General features: G+C 36.0%; 5 protein-coding genes across 10 annotated transcripts; 1 reads left to right on the top strand and 4 right to left on the bottom strand.

Annotated features, from left to right (window-relative positions):
* LOC111798370 (ankyrin repeat protein SKIP35) lies at nt 1-4,088 on the top strand. Its single transcript, XM_023681464.2, has 4 exons — nt 1-132; nt 360-1,144; nt 1,771-2,203; nt 2,967-4,088. Exons 2-4 carry the CDS (start codon nt 504-506, stop codon nt 3,765-3,767), a joined length of 1,875 nt encoding a protein of 624 aa, XP_023537232.2. The 5' UTR covers nt 1-132; nt 360-503; the 3' UTR covers nt 3,768-4,088.
* A 202-nt stretch (nt 4,089-4,290) lies between these two features.
* LOC111798372 (6,7-dimethyl-8-ribityllumazine synthase, chloroplastic) lies at nt 4,291-7,648 on the bottom strand. Its single transcript, XM_023681466.2, has 7 exons — nt 7,299-7,648; nt 6,566-6,661; nt 6,105-6,200; nt 5,937-6,015; nt 4,988-5,034; nt 4,825-4,884; nt 4,291-4,711 (listed from the first exon to the last, which is right to left on the bottom strand). The coding sequence occupies exons 1-7, from the start codon at nt 7,566-7,568 to the stop codon at nt 4,673-4,675; spliced, it is 687 nt and encodes a 228-aa protein (XP_023537234.1). The 5' UTR covers nt 7,569-7,648; the 3' UTR covers nt 4,291-4,672.
* Nucleotides 7,649-8,314: 666 nt separating this feature from the next.
* LOC111799118 (mogroside I-E synthase) lies at nt 8,315-10,505 on the bottom strand. Its single transcript, XM_023682525.2, has 2 exons — nt 9,804-10,505; nt 8,315-9,226 (listed from the first exon to the last, which is right to left on the bottom strand). Exons 1-2 carry the CDS (start codon nt 10,461-10,463, stop codon nt 8,504-8,506), a joined length of 1,383 nt encoding a protein of 460 aa, XP_023538293.2. The 5' UTR covers nt 10,464-10,505; the 3' UTR covers nt 8,315-8,503.
* Nucleotides 10,506-11,619: 1,114 nt separating this feature from the next.
* Nucleotides 11,620-18,233, bottom strand: LOC111798508 (mitogen-activated protein kinase homolog MMK1). Of its 5 annotated transcripts, none has more exons than XM_023681703.2 (7): nt 18,031-18,233; nt 17,640-17,947; nt 17,386-17,515; nt 14,803-14,940; nt 13,536-13,868; nt 12,382-12,562; nt 11,620-12,028 (listed from the first exon to the last, which is right to left on the bottom strand). In XM_023681703.2, the coding sequence occupies exons 2-7, from the start codon at nt 17,879-17,881 to the stop codon at nt 11,853-11,855; spliced, it is 1,200 nt and encodes a 399-aa protein (XP_023537471.1). In that variant the 5' UTR covers nt 17,882-17,947; nt 18,031-18,233; the 3' UTR covers nt 11,620-11,852. The 5 variants fall into 5 exon arrangements, with proteins under 5 accessions (XP_023537471.1, XP_023537473.1, XP_023537472.1 ...); XM_023681705.2 differs by having other exon boundaries at nt 17,640-17,923; XM_023681704.2 differs by having other exon boundaries at nt 17,640-17,938; nt 18,031-18,232.
* A 544-nt stretch (nt 18,234-18,777) lies between these two features.
* On the bottom strand, nt 18,778-23,247 carry LOC111798510 (Haloacid dehalogenase-like hydrolase (HAD) superfamily protein). 2 transcript variants are annotated; one of them, XM_023681708.2, is made up of 8 exons: nt 23,121-23,247; nt 22,504-22,573; nt 22,223-22,382; nt 21,657-21,738; nt 21,120-21,336; nt 20,612-20,676; nt 19,832-20,087; nt 18,778-18,926 (listed from the first exon to the last, which is right to left on the bottom strand). In XM_023681708.2, exons 1-7 carry the CDS (start codon nt 23,211-23,213, stop codon nt 19,833-19,835), a joined length of 942 nt encoding a protein of 313 aa, XP_023537476.2. In that variant the 5' UTR covers nt 23,214-23,247; the 3' UTR covers nt 18,778-18,926; nt 19,832. The 2 variants fall into 2 exon arrangements, with proteins under 2 accessions (XP_023537476.2, XP_023537475.2); XM_023681707.2 differs by lacking the exon at nt 18,778-18,926 and having other exon boundaries at nt 19,645-20,087.
* Nucleotides 23,248-23,372: the final 125 nt, after the last annotated feature.

Genomic DNA, 23,372 nt, shown 5'->3' with positions numbered 1-23,372 from the left:
ATATTAATAGAAAGAGTAAAAAAAAAAAAAAAAAAAAAAAAGACCAAACAAAGAGCGATTTCATGTTCCAGAAATTTACACGGAGAGAAGATCAGGGTTTCTCCATCCTCCTCTCTCCGCCTTTAATCTCAGGTTTGCCTTCGATTCATTCTTCATGATCTGTTCTTGTTCTTGTTCTTGTTCTTGTTCTTCTTCAAATCGAATCGGTTTTTTCGTTGTGATTGCTTTTTGTTTATTGTTTCCTACTTCACTCTATTTTAAGGTATTTCTTTGATCGTTTCTCCTATTCTTCTCACTTTTCATCTGTATGTTATTATTGTTCCTGATTTCTTTTGTTTGTTTTTTGTTTTGTGGATTAGGCTCGTTTAGTGCTGAAGAGATTGTAGATATTGTTGAGCTGTTGATGAGGGGAAAGGAGCGTGTTGTAGTTGATTTTGATTGATTCGGTTGCTTTTGTGCTCTTCGGAAGAAGGGGAACGGAGCAAATTGAATCAAGGAGGCGGATGGAGATAGAAGTTTTGGTTCCGATTAGGGATAATGTGGAGGATGAAGCTTTGATGTTCGACCACATAAATATGGAAATCAAAACTGGGGAGAATGGAGTTGGTGTTCAGAAGGGTGGTGTTTATGCTCCTGCATCAGAGAATGGTGAGGGAAGTAGCGTTGTATTCTCTAGAGATGGACCTCTTGTGAAGAAAGAATCCGTTCTAGCTCATGTTGCCCATGATTGTAATTCCAGTGAACAGAATCCCAAGTCCATGCTTGTGGTGACAGATTTTAAGAAGGGAAGGAAAGGGAAGTCCAGTCATGATAAGAAACTTAGCAGACAAGACAGATTTGAGTTAGGTCGATTGTTTCAGGGTGCTGTAAGCTCACATGATTGGGGGCTTGCAGAGAGTTTGATTGCGTTGGCAGATCCTCAGACTCTTAATGATGCTTTGTGTATCACCTTGGATTCAATCTGGTTTTTGAGCACACAGCAAGAACTTCACGGAATAACTGGATTAATTAAGAACATCATTGTGAGTGGAGCTTATGACTTTACAAGAGCAGCTCTTAGGACATCGTTTCTGGCTTCGTGTGTCTCTGCCTGCCAGAGTCGAACAATGAGTCTTGCTGATACTGTAACCGTCATGGCACAGAGGTGAAGCATAATGACATCTTTATTTTTGGATAAGAAACCGAACTTTCATTGAGAATTATGAAAGAATAAGTTTGTTCTTTTTGTTACTGCATGAATTTGTTTTCATGACAATAGAAAGGAACTGCTTACATCTGTTAGAAATATTATCCCTTAAGAGAAAATGTAGTACAAAGAAAGACCTTTCCAAATATTTAGCCAATTTGACTAACAACACTTTTAGCTATATCATATAGAACCCTTAAGGTATCTTAGTGAATTGGTGACTTCATTTAATTCCATAGTTCGGCTCGAATAACTTTTATATGTCTACTTGAAGGTGGGATCCCATAGGTGGAAACCGGTAATCGATTGTGTTACTATCTCTCATATGCAAATGGCCCCATAATATTGTTCACTCGTAATCACTACTGTTTAAGTTCAAATTGTTCTCTTCTCCCAACTAGTTATGAGAAGTTATCTTCCAAAATTCCATGTTTTCATTTCCTTTTCTTAGCTTAGATCTGTCTTTATTCCTCTTATTGTTTAATGGAATCTAATATCTTGCAATATTTTCCTTTTAATCAAAATGTCTATAATATAGTAATAAGCCTTTATATTTCCTACATTTGACATTTCAATCCTTGCAGGTTGCGTGAGCGTCTCCAAGAGTGCAATGGAGATGAGATCTTAAAAGCAGAGGCTGGCAGTAAGGTTCAAAAGTTTACCGAATGGGCTCTGAAATGCATTGGATTTCATTCTGGGTGCCATAGAAACCAGGACCGAGTGATTCAAAGCTCGGCTGCTGAGATCCAGCTTCAGTTATCCGCTTTCAAATTTTTCCTAGATTTTGCTGGCAATCAACTTACTGGAAAAGATTTCACAGAGGCCTTTGATGCTGCTTGTTTCCCACTCACTCTCTTTTCTAGTTCTTTTGATCCCGGATGGGCAGCCGGAATATCAGCGACAGCAATCCAAGGTTTATTATGTTTGCTGGTGGAGGGTGGTGCTGACAATGTTAACCAGTGCTTCCTTGAAGCTTCTCGCTTCGGAAGCACAGAACTCGTGCGCATTTTATTACAGGTACAATAAATTTATTGTTCATATTATCTACTTATTGTCCACATTATCACTTTTAAGATTTTCTGGATTAAATTAATTAAATTAGATCCGAGATCAAACCCAAACTAAAATCCAGAAAAATAAATTCTTCAGTACTCTTGAAACCCGAAGACAAGAATTGCTAAGAAACCGATCAAGATCTTGGACTTCTAGCTTACCATACCATACCATTTGAAGGTTTGAAGATTTGAAGCTGACTCTAGAAGTATATAGAAATTTTAAATTGATTATGTCAACCACAAGTCACATCTAATATCTGACTCGTACGTTTTAACATTTTGCCCCATATTGAATGTTGCATTTCGCTCAAGCATATGCATAATGTTCCATACCTTCATCTCTTAGTTTACTTATGTAAATACATTTGTTTCACTCGATTGATATTTTTCGTGCATTTGTTAGTTGATATTCTACTGAATATTTGATGATTACACAGAGCCACTTTCTGATATATATACTATAGCCTGTAAAATGAGTTATATATGCAATAATAAAGTAAAAGACTGAAGTACAGATTTTGTTATTGAACATCTATAAGAATGATACAACTCTCAGACAAAGTGAGAAATTAATCGTGCAGTGCTGCAAGTTGACAAAGAAAATATGTTGTTATTTATCCGTTTGGTCTGATGCAAAAATTTATTTTACCTTTCCATACATTGAAGAGTCTTTAGGACTTATCTCATTAGCCTGATCCTCATGTTTCTTCTTTTCTGATTTGTAGATTGCCCAAAGGAACAGCTTGGACGTCGATGTCGACCTGGCATTGGGTTTTGCTTCTCACTATTGTAAGATTGGCACAATGGAGTGTTTGGTGGAAGAGGGTAACGCCATAGCATTTTTGGGTCCTCTGATGAGAGCAGCTGAAAGGGGCTGTTTGCCTGTTGTTGAATGGTTTGTGAGAAGAGGTTGTCAGGACATGGAACTCTGTCTTGCCCTCACAGCGGCCACGTCTAGCAGCCAAATTAACGTTGCCGATTATCTTCTTCCCCGTGTTCCTCAACACGTACTTGCTGCCCTTAGCATTGAAATTCTTAAGGCTGCTGGGGAACGGAGTAGTGGTTCTCTTGATGGTGTGGAGTTTCTCCTTCATTCGAACTTTCTCGGCGATCCTTCTGCAACGTATGCTGTTGCAGACAGTATCTCCAAGTCAAGCGACGAGTCTGTTGCTCCCGAGCTCAGATTTTTTCTTTGGGAGCACTGGTCGGAGGCAGCTTACTTGGATGGGTTGAGACAAGGTCAAGAAAATTACTTAAACTTTGTACGGATTTTGAGGTGGGGTGGATCCCCAATTTCTTTGAGAGATATTCCACCACCCCTCAGGGTTGCAATAGCTTATCTACCGCTGTACAGGGAATGTATAAAAGTGAATGGATGCTTGTTTTCACAAAAGCTAAGGGGGCAGCTGGTTGAAGCCGCTAGAAGGCTCGGAGGGGGCGGGGCGTTAGAAGAGGCGAGCCAAGGCAGGGAGCTCTTGGCTGTTTTGGAGCACCATCTTCCTCCATTTTTGATTCACAAGTTCTAGGTTACTTAGCAATGCTTCACGTATTGCATAGAAAAGAATCGAAGAACGAAAAAGAGAATGCCAAAAGGAGCTTTGCGAGATGTGATCGAAATTCAATTCAACGGGATGGCACGGAGCATTTGCAGCTTGCCTATTTTTCTCTCGAGCCTATGCAGTCAGTCTCTGCCTGGTTATTTTTGAGATAGGTACACTGTTTTGAATGGATGATTCATCATATCTATATGTAAACGCACACGATGCTATGTAATCTAGGACGTGAACCAATCACGGGTTCTGAACGATGTGTACATTATTGGTATATAACCATCTTCTATTCTCTTCTCTCGTGGATTAATGATAATGAGGAAACTTAGACTGCGTCGTCTGAGTAGTGGCAATTACAACCATCTCATGCTGTATGTAATGTGTTCTAGAGGCCAGTAAGAATGTTTTGTTCTTTTATATGCTTTAATAATGATATTCAAGGCTGCCTTTAAAGGAGGCAACCATATGGTAGGTTACTAACAAGCAACAATCCACAAAAGAGTAACAACTGTGCGTTCAGCAGTTCATTGATAGTTAACAAAAAGGCCTCTTCAATATAATCTTTGTTCATTGCGCATCATAAATCACACAATAGCACAAACGAAAGCCCTCGTATCTTTATTCTAAGCAAGGAAAATTTGAGAATTGAAATCGTTAAACCTATCGTCTCTTTCGACCAGTTTCAGCATAAGAACCTCTGACCTTGAGGAAAGCAAAGCCACCGACCCACCCGTTATTACCCGACTTCAGTACCAGACATGATGTGGCTTTTTGCAATTTTATGAAGCGTTCTACCATAAGCAAAGACAGTAGAGAACTCACAAGACTGCAAAAAACCGCAACACTAGGGATCATGGAAATCGTTCGATCTTAGTTCTTTACTACTTCAGGTCGTACTCGAACACCGACGCAAGCTCCATCTGTAGGAAAAGTGAAATTGAAACAAATATTACTTACAAAAATAGTTAAAGAGTATGGGGATACTTAAATACAATGAAAATCTCTCTACAATAAACAAACTTAAACAACTTACAGCAGTCAAAGCACCCTCAGAACCCTTATTTCCAGCTTTACCACCAGCTCGATCGAATGCCTTAAAAAGGAGTGGGGGGCGGGTGCAAAAAATACAAAACGATCAGAAATCACATAGCTCCTAGGTTGGATACTTGTTAACAATCTATTCAGTTCATATTTACCTGTTCTAAGTTCTCAGTGGTCAAGACGCTAAATACACATGGAATACCTACAAAGGCATACGAAAATCGCTTAAGTTTCATCTGCCGTCAACTAGGAGATGAAGAAAGAGTAGAACTAAGATGACAACATGGATATAATGTTAGGATTAGATTTGATTATTTGGATTAGATTTAATTTAGTTATTTGAATTAGATTTAGTCATATCGGATTTGATTATGTAACGCTATGTAATAGCCAATTTTATTGTTCAATGACAGAGAGATTACTCCCTCCATTCCTAACATATAAATGGTCTCTAGAAAGATGGTTACAGAGATTACTTGTATTGTAGCTATCAACACTGATATTCAAGTCTATCGATAAATGTCAACACTAGTTGACACGGATAAAGGGTAACAGATAATTCTCATATCGAACAAGAACATAGCTCACCATAGCTCCCAACTGCTTAGACCTAAAACCATTATCGTTACAAATCGAACTATTACCAAGGCCTAGCATGCAACTGAGGGAGAAATATAAGCTTGAATTTGGGAAATCATTTTTTTTTTTAATAAGAAGCTAGGAATGTGCATAGTCATGGCACAATTTATATTTATCTGCATCTACTTATGAATCTAAAACAACCAGGTTCTTATTTTCCTTATCATACCCTGAAATTCCTTAACCCCTCACCGGTTCATTGAGGTCAAAACTAGAACAATTAAGCCAACTTCACTGCAATATTTAGTATTTAGAAACTAGTACGATCTTATATATCTCAAGATATGATGGCACCAAAATTCTTAAACATAACAATTGGATTCAAAAGCCATAACCACTATGTTCAATGCTCAACCCTCGAAGATGAACTTATAAAAGAAAATCAATCCAAAACAAAAATTAGTAAGTTGAATTAATAGGCTACAAGAATATAAACTTTTACTAAAGAAAGAAAAGAAAACGAACCTGATTTTAAACCGGCAGAAAGTACTCCAGATGCAGCAGAGTTTACAACGGCATCATAGTGGGATGTATCTCCTCTAATCTATCATAAAGAAGTGGTTCGTGATATTAACAAGGGAACCAAGACTAGATTATATAAGAGGACTCGATATATATTACGGGAAATCATACCACAGCTCCAATGCATAATACAGCATGGTACTTTCCAGATCTCCCAAGCCTTTCAGCGACTACAGGAATATCAAAGCTCCCTGGAACCCAGACAACCTGATATGATAGAGAGGTGAATTACATAGTCAACATGCCAAATAAAGTTAAAGCTGCAAGTCAAAAAGCAGAGGTCAGATTCACATTCTCTCATGCAAATCTGATGAAAGATGTAGATTTTGCTACCCAACTCTACATAAACCCATGATATCTAGTTAAATTTGTTTACATATACTCGTGGCATCGACGAGAATCTATTTTCAGAACATATTTATTCACAAGCTTGCTTGCCTTAATCTTAATGTTGTTATCCACCAGTTGGCTGATTTGATCAATTAAAGGCAAATGAAACTCAGTTTTCAATACTAGCAAACAAACCAGAAGGTTTGACTTTCACATATAGTATGCTGAAGGGAAGGGCTTACATCAATATCCTCGTCTTGAACTGAATAACTTTTGAATGTAGACAAAGCTCCCTCAAGCATTGGCCTTGTCACGATTTCGTTGAACCGCCCCACAACCTTCATCAAAGCAAGAAAACATGTCTTCAATAATGCAAGCATGAAATAACAATGTCATGATCAAATTCTACGAGCCCGTTGCTAAAAATGACAATGGGGGAAAAAAACTCAGTTAGACTCATGATAACAGAATTCGCTCGTACGGCTGCAGCAAAAAGGCTAAAAAGAAGTTCAGTTTCACACATCACAAGAAAACAAGGCAAAATCACTCCAATACAATCCCTATAATCTAAAATTCTCATCCACAGGTATGTTTCATTGTAGCCAAGCCGAGAAATTTCTCATTTCCGCAGCCACAACTGTGACTATCACATTCATAACCTTTGAATTCGGTGCAAGCAACAAATCAAAAGAACGCTCATTAGTAGCGAATAATTTACCAGACGAGACTGCATCATCTAGAAGCATGTTTCTTAACCAGACTACGACCTTTTAGGTACACGATAAAGAAACACCACTCGCAAATCCGAAATTATTAACAAAACGCCATTCAAATAGCCTCAAGAACGAACATAACTTCCAGATGTAGCATTCGGGAAAGAAAAAAAAAAAAAAAAAGGCAGACAAGGAAGAATTAGAAGAACAAGAAGGCATCAAAAAAAAAAAAAAAAAAAAAAGAGCGGGAAAGAGAAATGACCACAGCAAAGCGAAGGCCACCGGCTTTGGCAAGAGATCCGACGATGTGGCGAACGGCATCCGTCTGCGCAAAAGAGGAACGGTGATGCTTTCTAGGAGAGGCATCATTCGCAAGCTTCAATTGAGACGAAAATGAGAGGGATTGAGATTTTGCAGGATTTGGCCCCTGAAATTGAAGTTTAGTGCGATTGAAGTTTGAATTGGAAAATGCGAGCGTCAGATTTTGACGGTAAACCAAGCCCTGAGCCGCACCAGCAAATGAGACAGCCATTATCAACCCACAAAAGAAGCGCCGCGAAGAAGAAGAACCAGTGCGCGTTTCTGCTTCTACTCGCTTTGACTTCTGAACCAGAGAGATGCAATATATATATATAGATATATATATATTTATTTATTTATTTATAAAAATAAATAATTTAATCACTTAAATATATTTATTTTAACAACAAAGTCATGAAACATTACGAAAACTTATGAGATTAAATTTAGACATTAAATTAGATATAATTAATTTTTAAAGCTAATATTTGAGAATTTTTCATATTATTTAATTATAATTTTTTTTTTAATTTTAAAGACGAGCTATCTATTTAAATTTATTATCTGATAATTTTAATATTTATTTTTTCAATGCCACAAAATTAATTGATGTTCAATTTCTACTCTTTTACAAAATAATAAATTAAATATTTTAATGTATATATATATATATATATATATATATATAATGCACATCATGATTCATGCGGATTAATTAAATAACAAGGATAAAATAATTTGTAATTAAGAGGTTAATTATATATATGATTAATTAACCTAGGAAGCACGAAGCAAGCCTGGTCTGTTTGCTATGTTTTTTTATTTAGATATTTAAAATTTGCATTTGGTTATTTTTTGTAGTAATGGCAGATATAGCAATTTATGTTTTTTTTTTATAAATATTTTTTTGCAAATAAGATAAATTCTAATAAATATTTTTATTCCTATTTTACCCTCATCTATTTTCGTGCGGTGTTCTCCCCTTCGTAGTTCTTTTGCTTTTCTCTTTGTTTGGCCACAAGAAGCTCGAAAATGGTAGAACACTGAGTTTCTAAAAGTTGATAGTCTGATATCGAATTTACTTTTTGATTATCGATATACTGATAGCATAGTTTTTTTTCGTGCGTAGCTTTCATTATGTTTCCATAAGAGCACGTATGACGATTATTAAAATGGATCCAACTCCTTGACAAACTGTTCGATGTTTTTATCAGAGCTACCACCTTCGTCCATGGCTTCTTTAGCTAAATTTCTCAACTTGATTGAGTTTTGTTTAATCTCATTCTGTCTATATCCTTGAGAAACATGTCGAAGGGAGGCTTCTAACTCTAACTTTGTAGCAATCCCTTTGTCATTCATTTTAACTCGAGCTCCTACTTTCCAAACATCAGCGACGAACTTGGCGTTCGTCGTTTGATCGATCCACTGCGGAACTGCAACCATTGGTACACCTAAGCTTAAAGCTTCTATCGTCGAGTTCCAACCACAGTGTGTGACGAAGCAACTTATGGCCTTGTGAGACAGAACTTGTAATTGACAACACCACTTGACAACTAAACCTTTGTGTGATGTCTGTTGTACGAAGTTGTTGGGAAGCTTTTCTTGTTCTGATTCTCTCAGGACCCATAAGAAAGAAAAGTTAGTGTCCTTGAGGAAACTGGCTAGTTCGTTCACTTGTTCTTCTGGTAAGATAACTAAGCTCCCAAATGAGAGGTAAATGACTGAAGCAATTTCTTTCGAGTCTAACCATTGAAAAATCTTGCAATTATTGAGATTTTGGTGATTTAGACCGTACATTTTGTCATCCTTCAAGCGACCGTCCAGATATGCCGATGGAATGCTTGGTCCGATCGTCTTGATCGGCCATTTTTGTGTCATCCAATTAACAACCTGGATGTGAGCGATTCATAAAAATTCCATAATCAATACCCGAAGAAGAAAACTAAAAACATTAAAGTTCATCTTTTGTGTTTGAAATTTATGTGAAGATGAGTTCCACCTAACCGTTCGAGGACGGTCCGAGAGAATCTCAATGTTCAAAACAAAGCATAGTAGTAAAGAGTCAAATTTAATTCGAACCCATATTTAATTCATACCATCTGTTATAGACAAAATAACGAATGGATCTTGTAAGATTCTCGAGAAATTCTTCGATTTCTTCTCCATAATCAATTATTCATCTGCTTTTCATGTTCTCTAATAATTAAGGAATCGGGAATATGTACATCTAGATTACCGAAGAATTAAAAGAGATGCTAATATAATATCATTTTCGTTCATATATTTTGAATTTTATTTCATTTTATATTTACACTTTCAAGTATCTATAAAAATTAGAAATATTTTATTAATTTAATAGTTAGAATCATTCTTGATCAAATATCATTATGAAATGAACAATATTTCTAGGGATTAGACCTAAATTTTCAAATGCGAATCAAACACGATTCAACAAGCATTCACATACCTTCATCTCCAGCTGATGGAAAGTGTTGACGAAAATCCATTTCGCGTTCTTGAAACTGGAAAATTGATCGGTCATGAATTTCAGAACCAGTTCTGGCTCGTAGGAGAAATACGGCAGATCCTCTGTTTGAAGAACTGGCAACGGCGGAATCGAAATCCCCGCCGCCACATTTTCCACCGGAGGAATGCTGAATGAGCCTTCATAGACCTGATTCAGAATGTGATTGACGACACAAGACTCAGTGAAAAACGGCGCCGAATCGATCCCTCGCACTCTTGCCACATCCATCGCCCAAGGCATTACAGAATCGAAAACGACGAAGCGCGGAGGATCGAAACCAGAACTTCTTAGTGTTCCGTCGATGAAATCCCCAAACGATTTCGATACGACGGCCTCGAAGCTCTCGTGCTCGTCCTTCAGCGACAGAATCGGTTCGGTGCGGACGTCGGAGATGAATCGAAGATCGATTTGATACGACGCAGGAAGATCGATTTTGAGAGATTTAGTTGCAGAGGTAGTGGTGAGAAATGTTATTCGAAGGCCTTTTGAGGCCAATCGCTTTGCGAACTGAAGCATTGGACTCAGGTGGCCTTGCTTCGGATAAGCGAACAGCACCACATGGCTCGATCGTCTTCCGCCGTTCGAAGTTGTGTTGCTCATTCTTGCCCGTATCTCTCAGTAATGAAGATTGAAATAGTTAACTAAGAGTTCGTCTTATTTATTAAGAGTAGTAAGCTGCATCTTATTTATTAAGGGTATTAAGGGTAGTAAGCTACTGATGAAAGTCACACATCAACTAATTTAAATAATGATTACGTTCCACGTCAGTGTGGAGAGCAGTTGCACATCTAAAAAGGAGTTCTCAATAATTAAAATAAAATAAAAAATAAAAAATAAAAAAAAGTGGCCCTGGTGAGTGCCCCAAACACGTGAAACACGATGATGTCTAATATTTTAGGTTTAAATCTGATTTTAATAAATTATTTTACTTTATTTTGATTTCTTATATATAAAAAATATTTTTTTTTCTTTTTTAAAATTTTTAAAAAGTAATTGAGATTTTGTTTTAGTATAATAAATATGAGATAGAATGATTTGAGTCTTCCAAGTTATATTTTTTAATTATTAATATGTAATAAAAGGCTACATTATTTTAAAAGTTTTTTCAAAATTTTATAAAATAATATTTTTATATTTAAAAATATGAGATAGAATGATCGGGATTCTCAAGAAGAGCGCCTTGAACATTGAGTTCAAACCATAGTGCATGAAGTAATCGAAAGTCGGATGAGCCAAGACCTATAGATAGAAGTACGAGCTAACCACAACACCATTCTCTCCAACATAACATAATCAGGAGGCTTGTCGTGAAGCCATTTGAGATAGACATCTTAGTTGAGTTCGTACAGGCTCAAACCATAGTTGTTCCTACGATTATCATTGTCGATGGCATCGGCAACAATGGTACAAGCATTAGTTCGAATTTGAGGTCAAAGTGCATCAAGCTACGATACGTTTCGTTGTCAACCTGAACCTGGTCTCATTGGTTCCACTGCCATCGCCCCAAGGTTCAAAAACCTCAATGTAAGAACAATCTACAACAATGAGGATGCACAATGACGCTCAAATAATTTGGTCAGTTCAGCAACAGGAAAATAATCAAATAAGACCTATCAAAATTTTGATACGATACGGTCACGATACCGTAAAGTTCGTATCAAACTCATTATATAGTGATAGCAACGAAAAAATCCTTACGTTTCCGAAGCCTGTGTTCCAAATCCTTATGAATGATAGGGAAAGTGATCCCAACTCCAATTCCAAATTAGCAACCTTGATTAAATTAATGAACAACATGACAAGTAGAAGAAGCAGATACAATTTCATGAAGATTGTTCTTCCAGTCCTAATTCTGGCCATAGATAAATTTGATTCCAAAGCCCATCCCAGTTGTGAATGCAGTTAATATACACAAAGGAATTGATAATGAACATACAGAATAAAGGGATCATACAGATCAAACAATCCTCCAGTAAATAACATAGCTCATTATTGTTGATGATACTCGGGGTTGAATGCAAGTGCCTCTCGGTAGATCAGCTCTTTCATTTGTTCCTCAGTGAGAGCGTGCTGCTCGAAATCGAAGCTGAAGGGTGTCATGCACACAGGCTCGTCACTAATGTCGTGCAATGAAGTCAAATAAGGATGAGCTAGAGCATCTTCAACTGCAAAAACATACATAGATGATAACAAAATACACCAATAAAAATGAGAATTAAAAGTATCAAATATGGGTATATCAGCCAGCATTCAGAGACACAGTTCACAGTTACGAAAATGTTCGGAAAAGACATTGAATTAACAGAAGAACGGTCATCTAAATAGTTAAGAAATCAGACGATTCAAACACCCGAACGAGGAAACCAATCAGTATGGGTTTGCCTTAACCCAATTGGGATTTATATTTAATTGAAGAGATCAATAAATTAGTATTGCCCTGTGATCAGACAACGGGATACGGTACAAAGTATTTTGGTGCCTGATAACATAAGAAGAAAAAATTGCAATATTAACTCACCGGTAATTCTCTGTCCAGGATCAAATGCTAGCATCTTCTCCACCAGATCAATGGCTGAAGGATGAACATGTGGAAACTTTTCAGTGAATGACTGCCGATGGTAGTGAGGAAGTTGTCGTATGTATCTTTTAGCATTCTCGTTCAAGAAACCAAGATCAGCCTCTGATGGAGTGCCTATCAGCTGCATGATAGAGCAGAGAAGACTAAAACAGTAAACAAAATACCATTGATAACAAGAATTGTTTGTGAAGTACGGATATATTTCATAGGAGTTGCTTCTGAGGGTATTTTTTACACCTAATAATACTATTTAGATGCACATATATATCTGCATACTAGGGTGAAAACCAAATTTGATACGTTTAACATGGACCCTGTGAGATCCCACATCGTTTGGAGAGGGGAACAAAATATTCCTTATAAGTGTGTGAAAACCTCTCCCTAGCAGACGCGACTTAAAAACCTTGAGAGGAATCCCGAAAGAGAAAACTCAAAGAGGACAATATATGCTAGCAATAGGTTTGGACTGTTATAAATGGTATCAGCGTCAGACACCTGTCAGTGTGTCAATGAGGACACTGGCCCCCATGTGGGGTGGATTGTGAGATCCTACATCGGTTGGAGAGAAGAACGAAACATTCCTTATAAGAGTGTGGAATTGAAGAGAAGCCTAAAAGAGAAAGCCCAAAGAGAACAACATCCGCTAGCAGTGGGCTTGGACAGTGGGCTTGGACAGTAAAAGACTCGAAATTAAAAACTGAAGGACCTCTTCAGATTTCAGCGCTGTATGGCATGTCCAAAAAAGTTTAGTTTTGGTAGGTTCAGCTCTGTCTAAGTTTTAAATACTTTTTTTTTTTTCAATGTTTAAAAATTTTAGTATTATAATCAAGTAATACTAAAAGATTTGAATGTGCTCGATATTTAACACCCAACACATGAGAACTATTCATAGAAGGGGCTCTCTAAAGCTTAAACAGCTTGTTTCTTTCTTTCTTTCATGATCAATAGGCAAATAGTATATTGATTTTCTCTTATTTTCTTATTTCTAAATAAGAAACTATTTCGTTCAAATGAATTTTGACCACCAAAATTGGACGATTGTGTTCGTGTTGAGAACCAAACATGAAGAGTATCAAGAGTGACTATGAAAGTACCTCCAAAAGCAAGCGTAACTGATGCACATGATCTCGACCAGGAAACAAGGGCTTCCGATCCATCAGTTCCATAAAAATACAACCAACAGACCAGACATCAATAGCTGCTGTGTAATCAGAAGAATTAAGTAAGAGCTCTGGTGCACGGTACCATCTAGTAACCACATATTCCGTCATAAAGTCAGTTTCAGAAGTAACACGAGCAAGCCCAAAATCGCATATTTTCAGGTCACAGTTGGCATTTAATAGCAGATTGGAAGGCTTCAAATCTCTGTGTAGAACATTTGCTGAATGTATGTACTTCAATCCACGAAGAATCTGGTACAGGAAGTACTGCATGATACATAAAGACGGTAATTATTTTGATGTAGAAAATAATAGAAGTATCCCATTAAAGGATGTTACATGGTCGTATGTTACTTGATAAGATTGAGTATGAAGGGAAAAGTTCCACGCATGTTTAACGCTACATCATTTCTCGACATTCTCAAAAGTTTTAAAATCTTGTTGTCCATCTAAAGCATCTAAACAGAATTGTCTTAACAACCAAAAGATTGACCAAGATCCAATATTAGAATTATTATCAAAGGCATTCTGGTATCTAAATTAAGTCCAAGTCCCCTACATCCTGTATTGTCTAAAGTTCAGGTTCCAACACGTTCTTGCATTCCACAGACTGAATTGAAGGGTATTTCCAGTCAACAAGATTGAAATATATAGGATATTGAAAAGGGACAACCCACATCAAGCTTTTTTCTAAACTTCCACCAAACATTCACTTTCCATTGAATGATGGGTAATTTCTAGTTTACTAGCAAATAAACATCCTGTTAAGCTCAGTTGTCCGATAGCCAGACTATTTGAAATGGTGTTTGCAAGGTAAAGGAGGACTAGGCGTCCACCAAAAAACTAAAATCAAGAACAGAAGATGAGATAACTACAAAGAAAATGTCGGGTCGGGACTTTCACACAACACACATCATAGCTTAATATAGTATTTTCAATAGGGTATGCCATCCCCTAGGAGTAGCCTGTTTTCATCTTTTAAAGCTAGCTCAGAATTTTGAAGAATGGAAACAATATTGTACCAACCAAAAAAGACTATCCTAGATCAAGCTTAGCCTCCTAATTTACTTTATAAATGCTTCTGAAGATTTACTAAAATAATTGGAAGAACGCATGAATTCTAAATGATCCAGAGGGTTGATATCTAAATATTTTAAAACACAGAAATAATCCACCAACAAGTGCGTGTACAGAATATAACCTGACAGTGCTCCTCTGATAATGCTTGGTTTGAACGAATTATTTGATGAAGGTCGGTATCCATTAACTCATATGCTATGTAAACATCATTAAACGTTTCCCTTAGAGGTGGAGGAATGATATCCCTAATTGCAACAACCTGAATCACCATCATCAGTAATACAATTATACAAACATTTCAAAAACACTATAACTCATCTCATGGGGGCATTAGCACAACCAAACTAAAAGCTACATGGAATGCCCTTAAAGTAAAAAATCATATCTGATTGCACAACAATCCATTTCAAAGTAAAAACATAACTTCACAACGTTATTGTGCTGGTACAGAAACTAACACCAAACTAGAAATTAATAAGTAGAATTAAAGAGAAAAATAGAACAGAACGAAATCCAATGAAATAGACCCAAAGTACATATTCAACATTTAAGAGATCATAACACCAACAATTCTTTTGGAGATCTGAGTAAAATCATTCCATAATTATGTAATTCCAATGTATTGTGATGACATCCAAATTAAACCTTGACACCCTACCAGAGTTAAAAATGTATTGATGGCAGGACGTGCGGTTGCAAATTGCAGCTTTCTTTCACATAATCTTAGTTTTATTAAGTTCAGTAAAAGAGATCTTTATACAGTAGGGTTAAATCTTAATTCTTATTAAAAGATTTTCCCTAACAATTTTCCCTAACCAACACCCTAGGTTTGATACACAGGATAGCAACCATTAGAAGGAGAAATTTATGCATTCTTAATCGTTTTTTGTGAGATATGGATTTTAAGTATTATGTGTATTACATTTCCTACCTATTGAATCATGTTAAGTAAGTAGTTCCATTATTGGACAAGTTTCTTAAGTTGCTTTGGAACTGGAAGTTTAAAAGCCTCGTGCACTATTTCTTTCTAAATCATAAATCCTTTAGAATTGTACTAAGTCCCATTATTCTTATATCTATGTATAACCAAGCTCTCAAAGGACAACTGTCTAACCCTACAATATTTGGTTGCCAAGGTAACTCATAAGAAATTAAATTCTATTTAAGTCACCAGTACACCCTCCCTCCCCGACAAAAATCTAAAGGAGTGCTTTCCAATTTGATCGAATCATGGATAAGCTACAATTACAAAAGAATTTTTTGTGCTTCAAGCACCACCAGGAAGCTAGAGACCGAGTATTTCTACAAAAGGAAGTAAAAGAAGAAGACTTATTTTGAAAGACCAGGTGGTTTCTTTCAAGCCAATGGTTCCTAAAAAGCAATCCCACAGCCAAATTACATCTAGTATTCCTTACATGAACAAATTCCTTCATGACATGGAAATTAACAAAGGACATCTAGGGTGGTGGTTTAAGGACAAAGCAACGAGAAGTTATTCAAGCAGGCTGGAACAACGTGACTGACTGATGAATGGCTTCCTCCCTCCATATTATTTAACTTTTACATTAAAATTTAAATAAATATTTTACAAACCTCCTACTTTTCTCTTACCTTAAATATTTACTTATACATATTGAGAAAAAGAATTCAACCCAATTTTTTTTTTTTGGACCGTCCATGCTCTAGGAAAATTTTCTAATGCTTGCCATGAAAGGGAATTGAAGTTCAAAGACATTAAGAAGATACCTCACTTGGTTACACCTTTCCCAAGTCAACAGCTTTGAATAAAGAGATATAGATGCATTTTTAACTTCAAAGGTATTGGAACATAAAACACCTTCATGCTCTGCTTTGATCTTCTATGATTGTGTTTCAGAACAAGCCACTTCTCCATGTTCATTCATAACAACCAAGGATAAAGTTACAAACATAGTATATTTGTATGTGGGACCCTAATGTTTATGTGTTCCTGACAGAGCTCCAATACAATTTACTTATGTTAGATTAGGGAAAATCCAGCAAAGAGAGTTGGATAAGAGGCTGAAGATGAAGCTAGATGAGCAGGGACTCAGGAGGACTGAAGGGAAGTTTAGTGCTAGATTGAAGCAACAAGCACGTACACACTCCAAGCTTGGTCAATAGCAAAAGAACCAGTCAGTCACAATGAATGTTTGTAACAAAAGAGCAGGAAAGCCTAGGGAATATGAACAATACAGACTCTCAAATTTTCCTGTAACAAAGGCAGAAGGAAGTTCACCTTTCCTCTGTCCTCTTCCATACAAATTCACACTGAAATTTACAATTAGTTAAGTCTCTTTTTACCTATTCCATTCTCCTTGATGAACATCAGACAACTTTACTTGATGCAGTACAATAACATAGTACTGTCATGCTGCATATAAGTTGATAGAAAAATTACTGAGGATTTAGAATGAAAAAGCTTGTCACCTGCTAACTCATATATTTTAGGAGTTCTGATTTTCATTTCAGACTAAGGTAGAGCATTTTTTGTCCTTGGAAAACAATCAATGATTCTGATACAAAAGTGAGGATTTAAAGCTTAAACGTTAACCAATGTACATGATGAAAGTTTTTTAAAGCTTAAACGTCCAGAAAGTTACTTCTCCTTCAGCTTTTCAGATGATAAAAGACAGGAAAAGGTTAAAAGAAACAGATTTCGCATATCTTATAATCACTCACTGACGTTTTCATGATCCATGTGCCGAAGCAGCTTGATCTCGCGAAGAGTTCTCTTAGCATCGATCTTGTTGTCAAACGCATTAGCAATCTTCTTGATCGCCACATGCTCGTTCGTCTCGGAGTTGAGAGAAGAACTGATAAATCAAACCACACACCACAAATCAACAACAGCAAACAAAGATACAAACGAAAACAGAACTCCAAAGCATTGACAAAACAAAACAAAGCAAAACTCCAAAGAAAAGAGATCGCATAGACCAGACGATGCCGTAAGCGCCTTTGCCAATAGGCATGATTGGAGGCTTGTACTTAGCCGTAACTTCAAAGATGTTCCCAAAGATGTTGTACTGAATGAATCGCCCTCCATGGCTCAAAGTCGCCGGAATATTTTCCATCCCCATCGGTGGTGGCTGGTGTCCCGCCGGGTCATGCTGCGGCGGCGGAACAGACGCCGCCTCCGACATGACGGTGTCGTCCGGCTGAGAAGCTCCTCCGTCCATTAAAATTGAGCTCGATGTGAAATTGAATGGGTTTTTTACCAGCTGAATTTGAAAAAACTTCAAGCCCTAGAGCTCAATTAGAATCAAAATTGAAAAAAAAAAAAAAAAAAAAGAAAAAAAAGAGATGGATCTGATCTGACCGCCCCTACTTGTAAAAGTTGCCGCAGCCCTTACTCCAATTTTTTGTTGTTGTTGTTGTTCTTCCTTTTTTTGTTGTAAAGTTATATTTTATCTTCTAATAATTAACAGAGAACTCTCCATTTCCCACGACGCAGGAAATTAGTAACAAACAAATTAGTTTATTGATTAGTTGCATTAATTTCCTTTTTTTTCTTTTTTTGATGTAATTTATTTTCATTTTAATTAATAATTCTATTTTCTTTCTTTCTTTAATATAAATCTGATTTTGTGAATATTTTTGGCAAATTTAAAGATCTGACTCATACCTTAAAATGTATTGATTTATTTTAATCAATCCATTTTAATATAAAGTGTAATGAAATATTAAAATATGAGTCATTAATTAATTTGTCCTATGATTAAAAAAAATTTAAATTCTAATGCATTCATAATTTTTTTCCTTCTCTCTCTTTTTTTGTTTGTTAGCATCTTTTAAGTAAAGTCCAATTACTTCAAATTCCTAATCTAAATTAAACTAATATAATTAAAAATACATAAAATAAAAAACAATTAAGTTTTTTTTTTTTTTTTTAATATTCGAGGTAAACTAGTTGATAACATGGCAGTCTCGTTTTTTTAATAAAAAATTGTTTGAGGTGTTTAGATTGACTTTCAAAAGAAAAACATTTTCTTAAGATTTACGGGTTTTAATAATTATTTAATATATATTTTTTAAATGAACTAGAAAAATTGAGCATTTAAATTGGCACTCATTCAAATGATAAATAGAGAAAAATTATTATTAAGGTTTAATTAACATATGCTTAAAAATGGCAAGAAGTCTTACATTACCTTCACTTTTTATGCCAACGTCACTCGTGATTGTTTGACCCACAAGATGCCACTCGCAATCACCGCTACTTAACTGTTAGAGACCGCCATTAAAGACTAATGTCACCACCTCACTCTGTGGTCATAGTATTTGTCGAAAGATTTTAAGTATATAACAAACAAACTTGTACATAAAAACTAAAAAAAAAAAATGTAATAAACATATAACTGTTTTAATTTTAATTTTTTTATATAAAAATATATTTCTAAGTAACATTTTTTTTCCTAATTCAAACACACACTTAACATAATCAGAGCAATTTTGAGAGGAAATTTCAAACCTAAGTGTCAACATTTAGACATGCCAAACCCACCAAAAAAAAAGTCAAACACATAGTCCATCAGTTGACCACAATTTTACTTTTTTTTTTTTTTTTTTTTTTTTTTTTTTTTATATATATTTTTTTTATTTTAATAACATCAATATTATTATTTAGTACGAAATTATTGATTTTAAATTCAGTTTTAAGGAATATACTCAATAAAATAGATTTAATTTAGTATAGTTATTTTTGGTTCTTGTCAAGGCATCTATTCATTTGGTCGGTTAGGTTTAAACGAACGTTTATCTATTTTGTACCTCTACTTTAAAAAGCATGCTTTGACTTTTGTACCTTTAACCATATTCTAAAGTTCGACCAATTTTAAGATTTTATTTAAAAGTAAAAAGATTAAATTTAAAAATTTAAAAGTATATAGATTAAAATAGAATAAATTTGGAAGTAGAGAAACCAAATCGTTCCTAAGTGATATGAAGCAGAATGTGTCTTCCTATTTCCTCTCAAATTTCATTTTCACGGCAACAAATATATTTCACAAGAAAAGGTTGATATCGAACAATATCAATGAGTCAACGAGACGCTAGAATACTCCAGATCTTCGAATGGTAAAGGAAATGCATAAAAGTAGCATAGATAGATAGAGAGGAAAGGAACTCACTCTACCACGTGAATGAAGGCAGTACATAAGACGGATACGCATCACATTTTGAAGCTAGAGCTTTGACAGAATTTAAATCAGCAATTTCGTCAAAATTACCAAGACCAAGTTCGGTTGCATGAATGCCACCAGTTATGAAGACTGATTGGATTCCAGCTGCATTTGCACCCTTGATGTCATGGTGGAGTGAATCGCCAACAGCAATGGAATCAGAGGCATCCACTCCAACCATAGACATTGCTGCTTGGTAGATAATCTGATATTAAAGGGAAAATGATTACTACAATAATGGTATCGAGGAAGTTCCTATTGGCTACAAAAATTCAGAAGATAATCACATCCAACCAATTCAACCAAATGGGCATTCGCCTATCTATAGGGCTGATCCTTAATGCGATTTTAAGGTTAGAACTTAACCTTTTATAAATTTTAAGCTTACAGACTAAATTATTAAGTTTAACCATAAGTTTAGTCTATAATTTGATTATTAAGTTTAACTATAAGTTTAGTCTATAATTTGTGTCTAATAGGTTCTTGAATACTAAAAAGTATTTGATAGGTCATCAAACTTCTAATTCTGTGTTTAATATGTTCTTGAATTGTATTGTAGAATGATCAAATACATTCAACTCTTTTTTTTTATAAATTCTATTCGATGCAAAAAACTGATGGAAGGTCATGGCCAAAATGGAGTTGTACTTGAATCTAAAATCGAAGGCCATATGAATTAATACGAACAATTCGAGCTAAGGCTAAACGAATTAAAACAATCAATATCACCTTATCAGGTTTGCCCATCCATTTCACTTCACCACCGAGATTTTCATATTTGGATGCAAGTGTACCTGCAAACACCAATAGTTCTCATTACATTGGCTAATTAAACAATAAAAGTCTTGGTGTTCTATATCACCAGCATACAAAGAGCCCTACAAACTAAGGACCTGAGTGGGTTTTTTTCCTTCAGAGAAATTTTTAGAGATCCAATTAAAGCGATGTATCATTTCATTTTCCTACAACTCAAATCACGTAACTAGTCCTGTAAAAAGAGCCCTACAAACTAAGAACCTGAGTTATCATAAACACCTTTTCTGTGTAAAATACTTTGTGAATCTCAAGCAGGCTTTCACTGCATTGATTTATCATTGACAAGTGAATATTTTTTTTGGGTAAGAGAGAAAAAATTCATATAACAAACAAAGGAGATGCAAATAGGGAGGAAAAAAAAAGAAAATAAAGAGGTGAAGAGATGAATCTCCTCCCAAGTAACTAAATATATATTTCTTACCAGGCATTACACGCAGATCTCTAGCCTCAACAGTCACATAATCTGGGTTGGCTACCACCATGGGAATCTTTTTGGCTGCACACTGCTCCAATATTTTCTCGAGTTCCTCGAGTGTCATTGGAAGTGGATCACCGGAAGGATGCCCCAAAGCTTCAGTACCATGGGCCAATATAAACTCAGCTTCTTCAACATTGTCCACAACTCTTAGTCCCAGACCCTACAGACAGGAAAAATCCAGAGTTCACTACAAGTTCCCCCTTCACATTTTCACGTCTCTGCTTTCAGAGTTTTCACAATTTCCAGTAACTCATGCATTTTAGTCCATTGAAAATTGAAAAATAAGGGAATCAAGTTAAACAGCAAATATAACTGCGCTGAGAAAGCGCTCAATTATCCTTGCACAAGGCTGCAAATTTCAAGTCTCTTTTCTGTGTGTGTGTGTGTGTGTGTGTGGCGTTGGCGTGAAATCAGGGATCGACTGTGAAAAGGTACAGAACGACGACAGAAACACCAACACATTCACAGATCTGACTCAACCTCAAGTGATATGGCTCCACGGGAACTCCAAGTCATGTGAATGCAAGATCTACCAAGAGCAGCAAACCACGCATCATCCCTCCTTTTGATAGCAGAAACCATAAAATGAGTTCACTAAAACGGAAAAGCCTCCCTTAAAATCAATCTCGAAGAAACAAATATAATAACAAAAAGAAGACAAAACGTGGAGGTAGCTGCTGGACTTAGGTATGCATTTTTTTTTTTTGTCCATTAAGCAGTCTCAGTGTTGCCAGATACGATAATAATATTCATGGTTAGATAACAAGCATGCGATCTGCATTTTGGAAGGGGACAATCATGAACACGGTAAGAGGCAAACTGCTCCAACGATGAAAAAGAAAAAGAGAAATATCTACTAAAGCAACCAGTGAATAATGGTAAGAGAAATATACTACGCAGTGTACATGATGCTGTTCTCAGTGTAAACGAACTACGTTGAATCAAATATACATGGCGACCATGGATGAAATGGGGTTTGTGTTAGACTCGCGAGTATAAAATACAAAGACTAGCAGCTTGATAAAGTTTTAAAGAAGATTATCAACCTGTGCAGGTACCGATGAGTAAGTTCTCCACTTGTAATGGCTCCAACAAATAGACTGGGGTCAAATCCAAGGCTCTTCAATTTTTCCATTGTCGTCGATGATCGTCTTGAAGAATTACTTATGATAACCATCTTAGTACCACATTCTGCCAACTTTTCCACTGCGTCAAAATGGAAGTAATGCAATTATTAGCGTTGTGCTCAAACTCTAATGTGCTGAAGCTAACCCAGTCAATGAAAGGAAAGTCATGAAAGAGCTAAATCAAATGAATGGAAACGCACACGCTACAACAGCTCCAGGATAAGGCTGTTTTCCATCATGCAGAACTCCAAATTGATCCAAAAACCATGCCTGCACAGTCACCAGAATATTTATCACGATCTCACGAGACAGAAATCCAACATAGCAGCATTTGAGAATTGAACCACTTTAAGAAGCACTCGCATGTGTGGCGTACGTCGTAACATTTAAAGATAAGTTAGGCTACACTACATTTCCAAGATTTTGCAGGCTACACTACATTTCCAAGATTTTGCAGAACCAAAAATTGCGTCGCCATGGATATAATTAAATAAGCATTGTGGAGACTTCTCCACATCAACTCAACTTCAACAACTATTGATCCAATAAAAGCTTCAAGTCAAGAAACGCCATTAAAAGTGTTGGAACTGAAGTGGACGAAGAAATTCAAGCTTTGATTCGGCTAGAAATGGAATTAAACATTCGGTTAAGAAAGTTTCATCGATCCGGTAAAAGTTTAAAGTCAAAAAACGCAATCGAAAGGAATGAAATTGAAACAAACTTTGAAATTCAACCTTTGATTCAGTTTAGAAATGAAGTATGAATAACCAGAATTCAATACGATCAAATCGTGAGGAAGCAATACTAATCAGATTACCTTGAAGCGACGCGTCTCGGCTAGCTGTTGAAGGCCATTCAAGCTCTGAAACAGGTGGGACTCGGGCGCCATCACAGACCATCCAGGCGCCATTTTCTCCTCTGCTCTAAAGATTTCTTTGGTTCCAATTATACGAATTTTTTTTAAAAAAAACAAAACAAAATTATTTACTTTGGGCTTTCGGCCCAATAACAAACGAGCCCATACCCATTTGACTCTTATGGACCGGCCCATTTCATGCGGAATATCAAT

Source organism: Cucurbita pepo, chromosome 7, assembly GCF_057944985.1.
Source record: "Cucurbita pepo subsp. pepo isolate OVF chromosome 7, ASM5794498v1, whole genome shotgun sequence".
Taxonomy (NCBI): domain Eukaryota; kingdom Viridiplantae; phylum Streptophyta; class Magnoliopsida; order Cucurbitales; family Cucurbitaceae; genus Cucurbita; species Cucurbita pepo.
Note: the sequence above shows the minus strand (reverse complement) of the source record. Positions and strands in the feature narration are given on the sequence as shown.

Coding starts and splice junctions, on each gene's coding strand:
- LOC111798370 (XM_023681464.2), top strand. CDS start 504: ATGGAGATAGAAGTTTTGGTTCCGATTAGGGATAATGTGGAGGATGAA. Junction 1,145..1,770: donor GTAACCGTCATGGCACAGAG/GTGAAGCATAAT, acceptor CAATCCTTGCAG/GTTGCGTGAGCGTCTCCAAG. Junction 2,204..2,966: donor TCGTGCGCATTTTATTACAG/GTACAATAAATT, acceptor TCTGATTTGTAG/ATTGCCCAAAGGAACAGCTT.
- LOC111798372 (XM_023681466.2), bottom strand. CDS start 7,568: ATGGCTGTCTCATTTGCTGGTGCGGCTCAGGGCTTGGTTTACCGTCAA. Junction 6,201..6,565: donor TTCAAGACGAGGATATTGAT/GTAAGCCCTTCC, acceptor CTATCATATCAG/GTTGTCTGGGTTCCAGGGAG. Junction 6,016..6,104: donor TATTATGCATTGGAGCTGTG/GTATGATTTCCC, acceptor TCTTTATGATAG/ATTAGAGGAGATACATCCCA.
- LOC111799118 (XM_023682525.2), bottom strand. CDS start 10,463: ATGAGCAACACAACTTCGAACGGCGGAAGACGATCGAGCCATGTGGTG. Junction 9,227..9,803: donor TCCATCAGCTGGAGATGAAG/GTATGTGAATGC, acceptor GCTCACATCCAG/GTTGTTAATTGGATGACACA.
- LOC111798508 (XM_023681703.2), bottom strand. CDS start 17,881: ATGGACGGAGGAGCTTCTCAGCCGGACGACACCGTCATGTCGGAGGCG. Junction 14,941..17,385: donor GGCACATGGATCATGAAAAC/GTCAGTGAGTGA, acceptor ATGGTGATTCAG/GTTGTTGCAATTAGGGATAT. Junction 12,029..12,381: donor TCCTGGACAGAGAATTACCG/GTGAGTTAATAT, acceptor ATGTTTTTGCAG/TTGAAGATGCTCTAGCTCAT.
- LOC111798510 (XM_023681708.2), bottom strand. CDS start 23,213: ATGGCGCCTGGATGGTCTGTGATGGCGCCCGAGTCCCACCTGTTTCAG. Junction 20,677..21,119: donor AGATCTGCGTGTAATGCCTG/GTAAGAAATATA, acceptor TGGTGTTTGCAG/GTACACTTGCATCCAAATAT. Junction 20,088..20,611: donor GGATGGGCAAACCTGATAAG/GTGATATTGATT, acceptor CTTTAATATCAG/ATTATCTACCAAGCAGCAAT.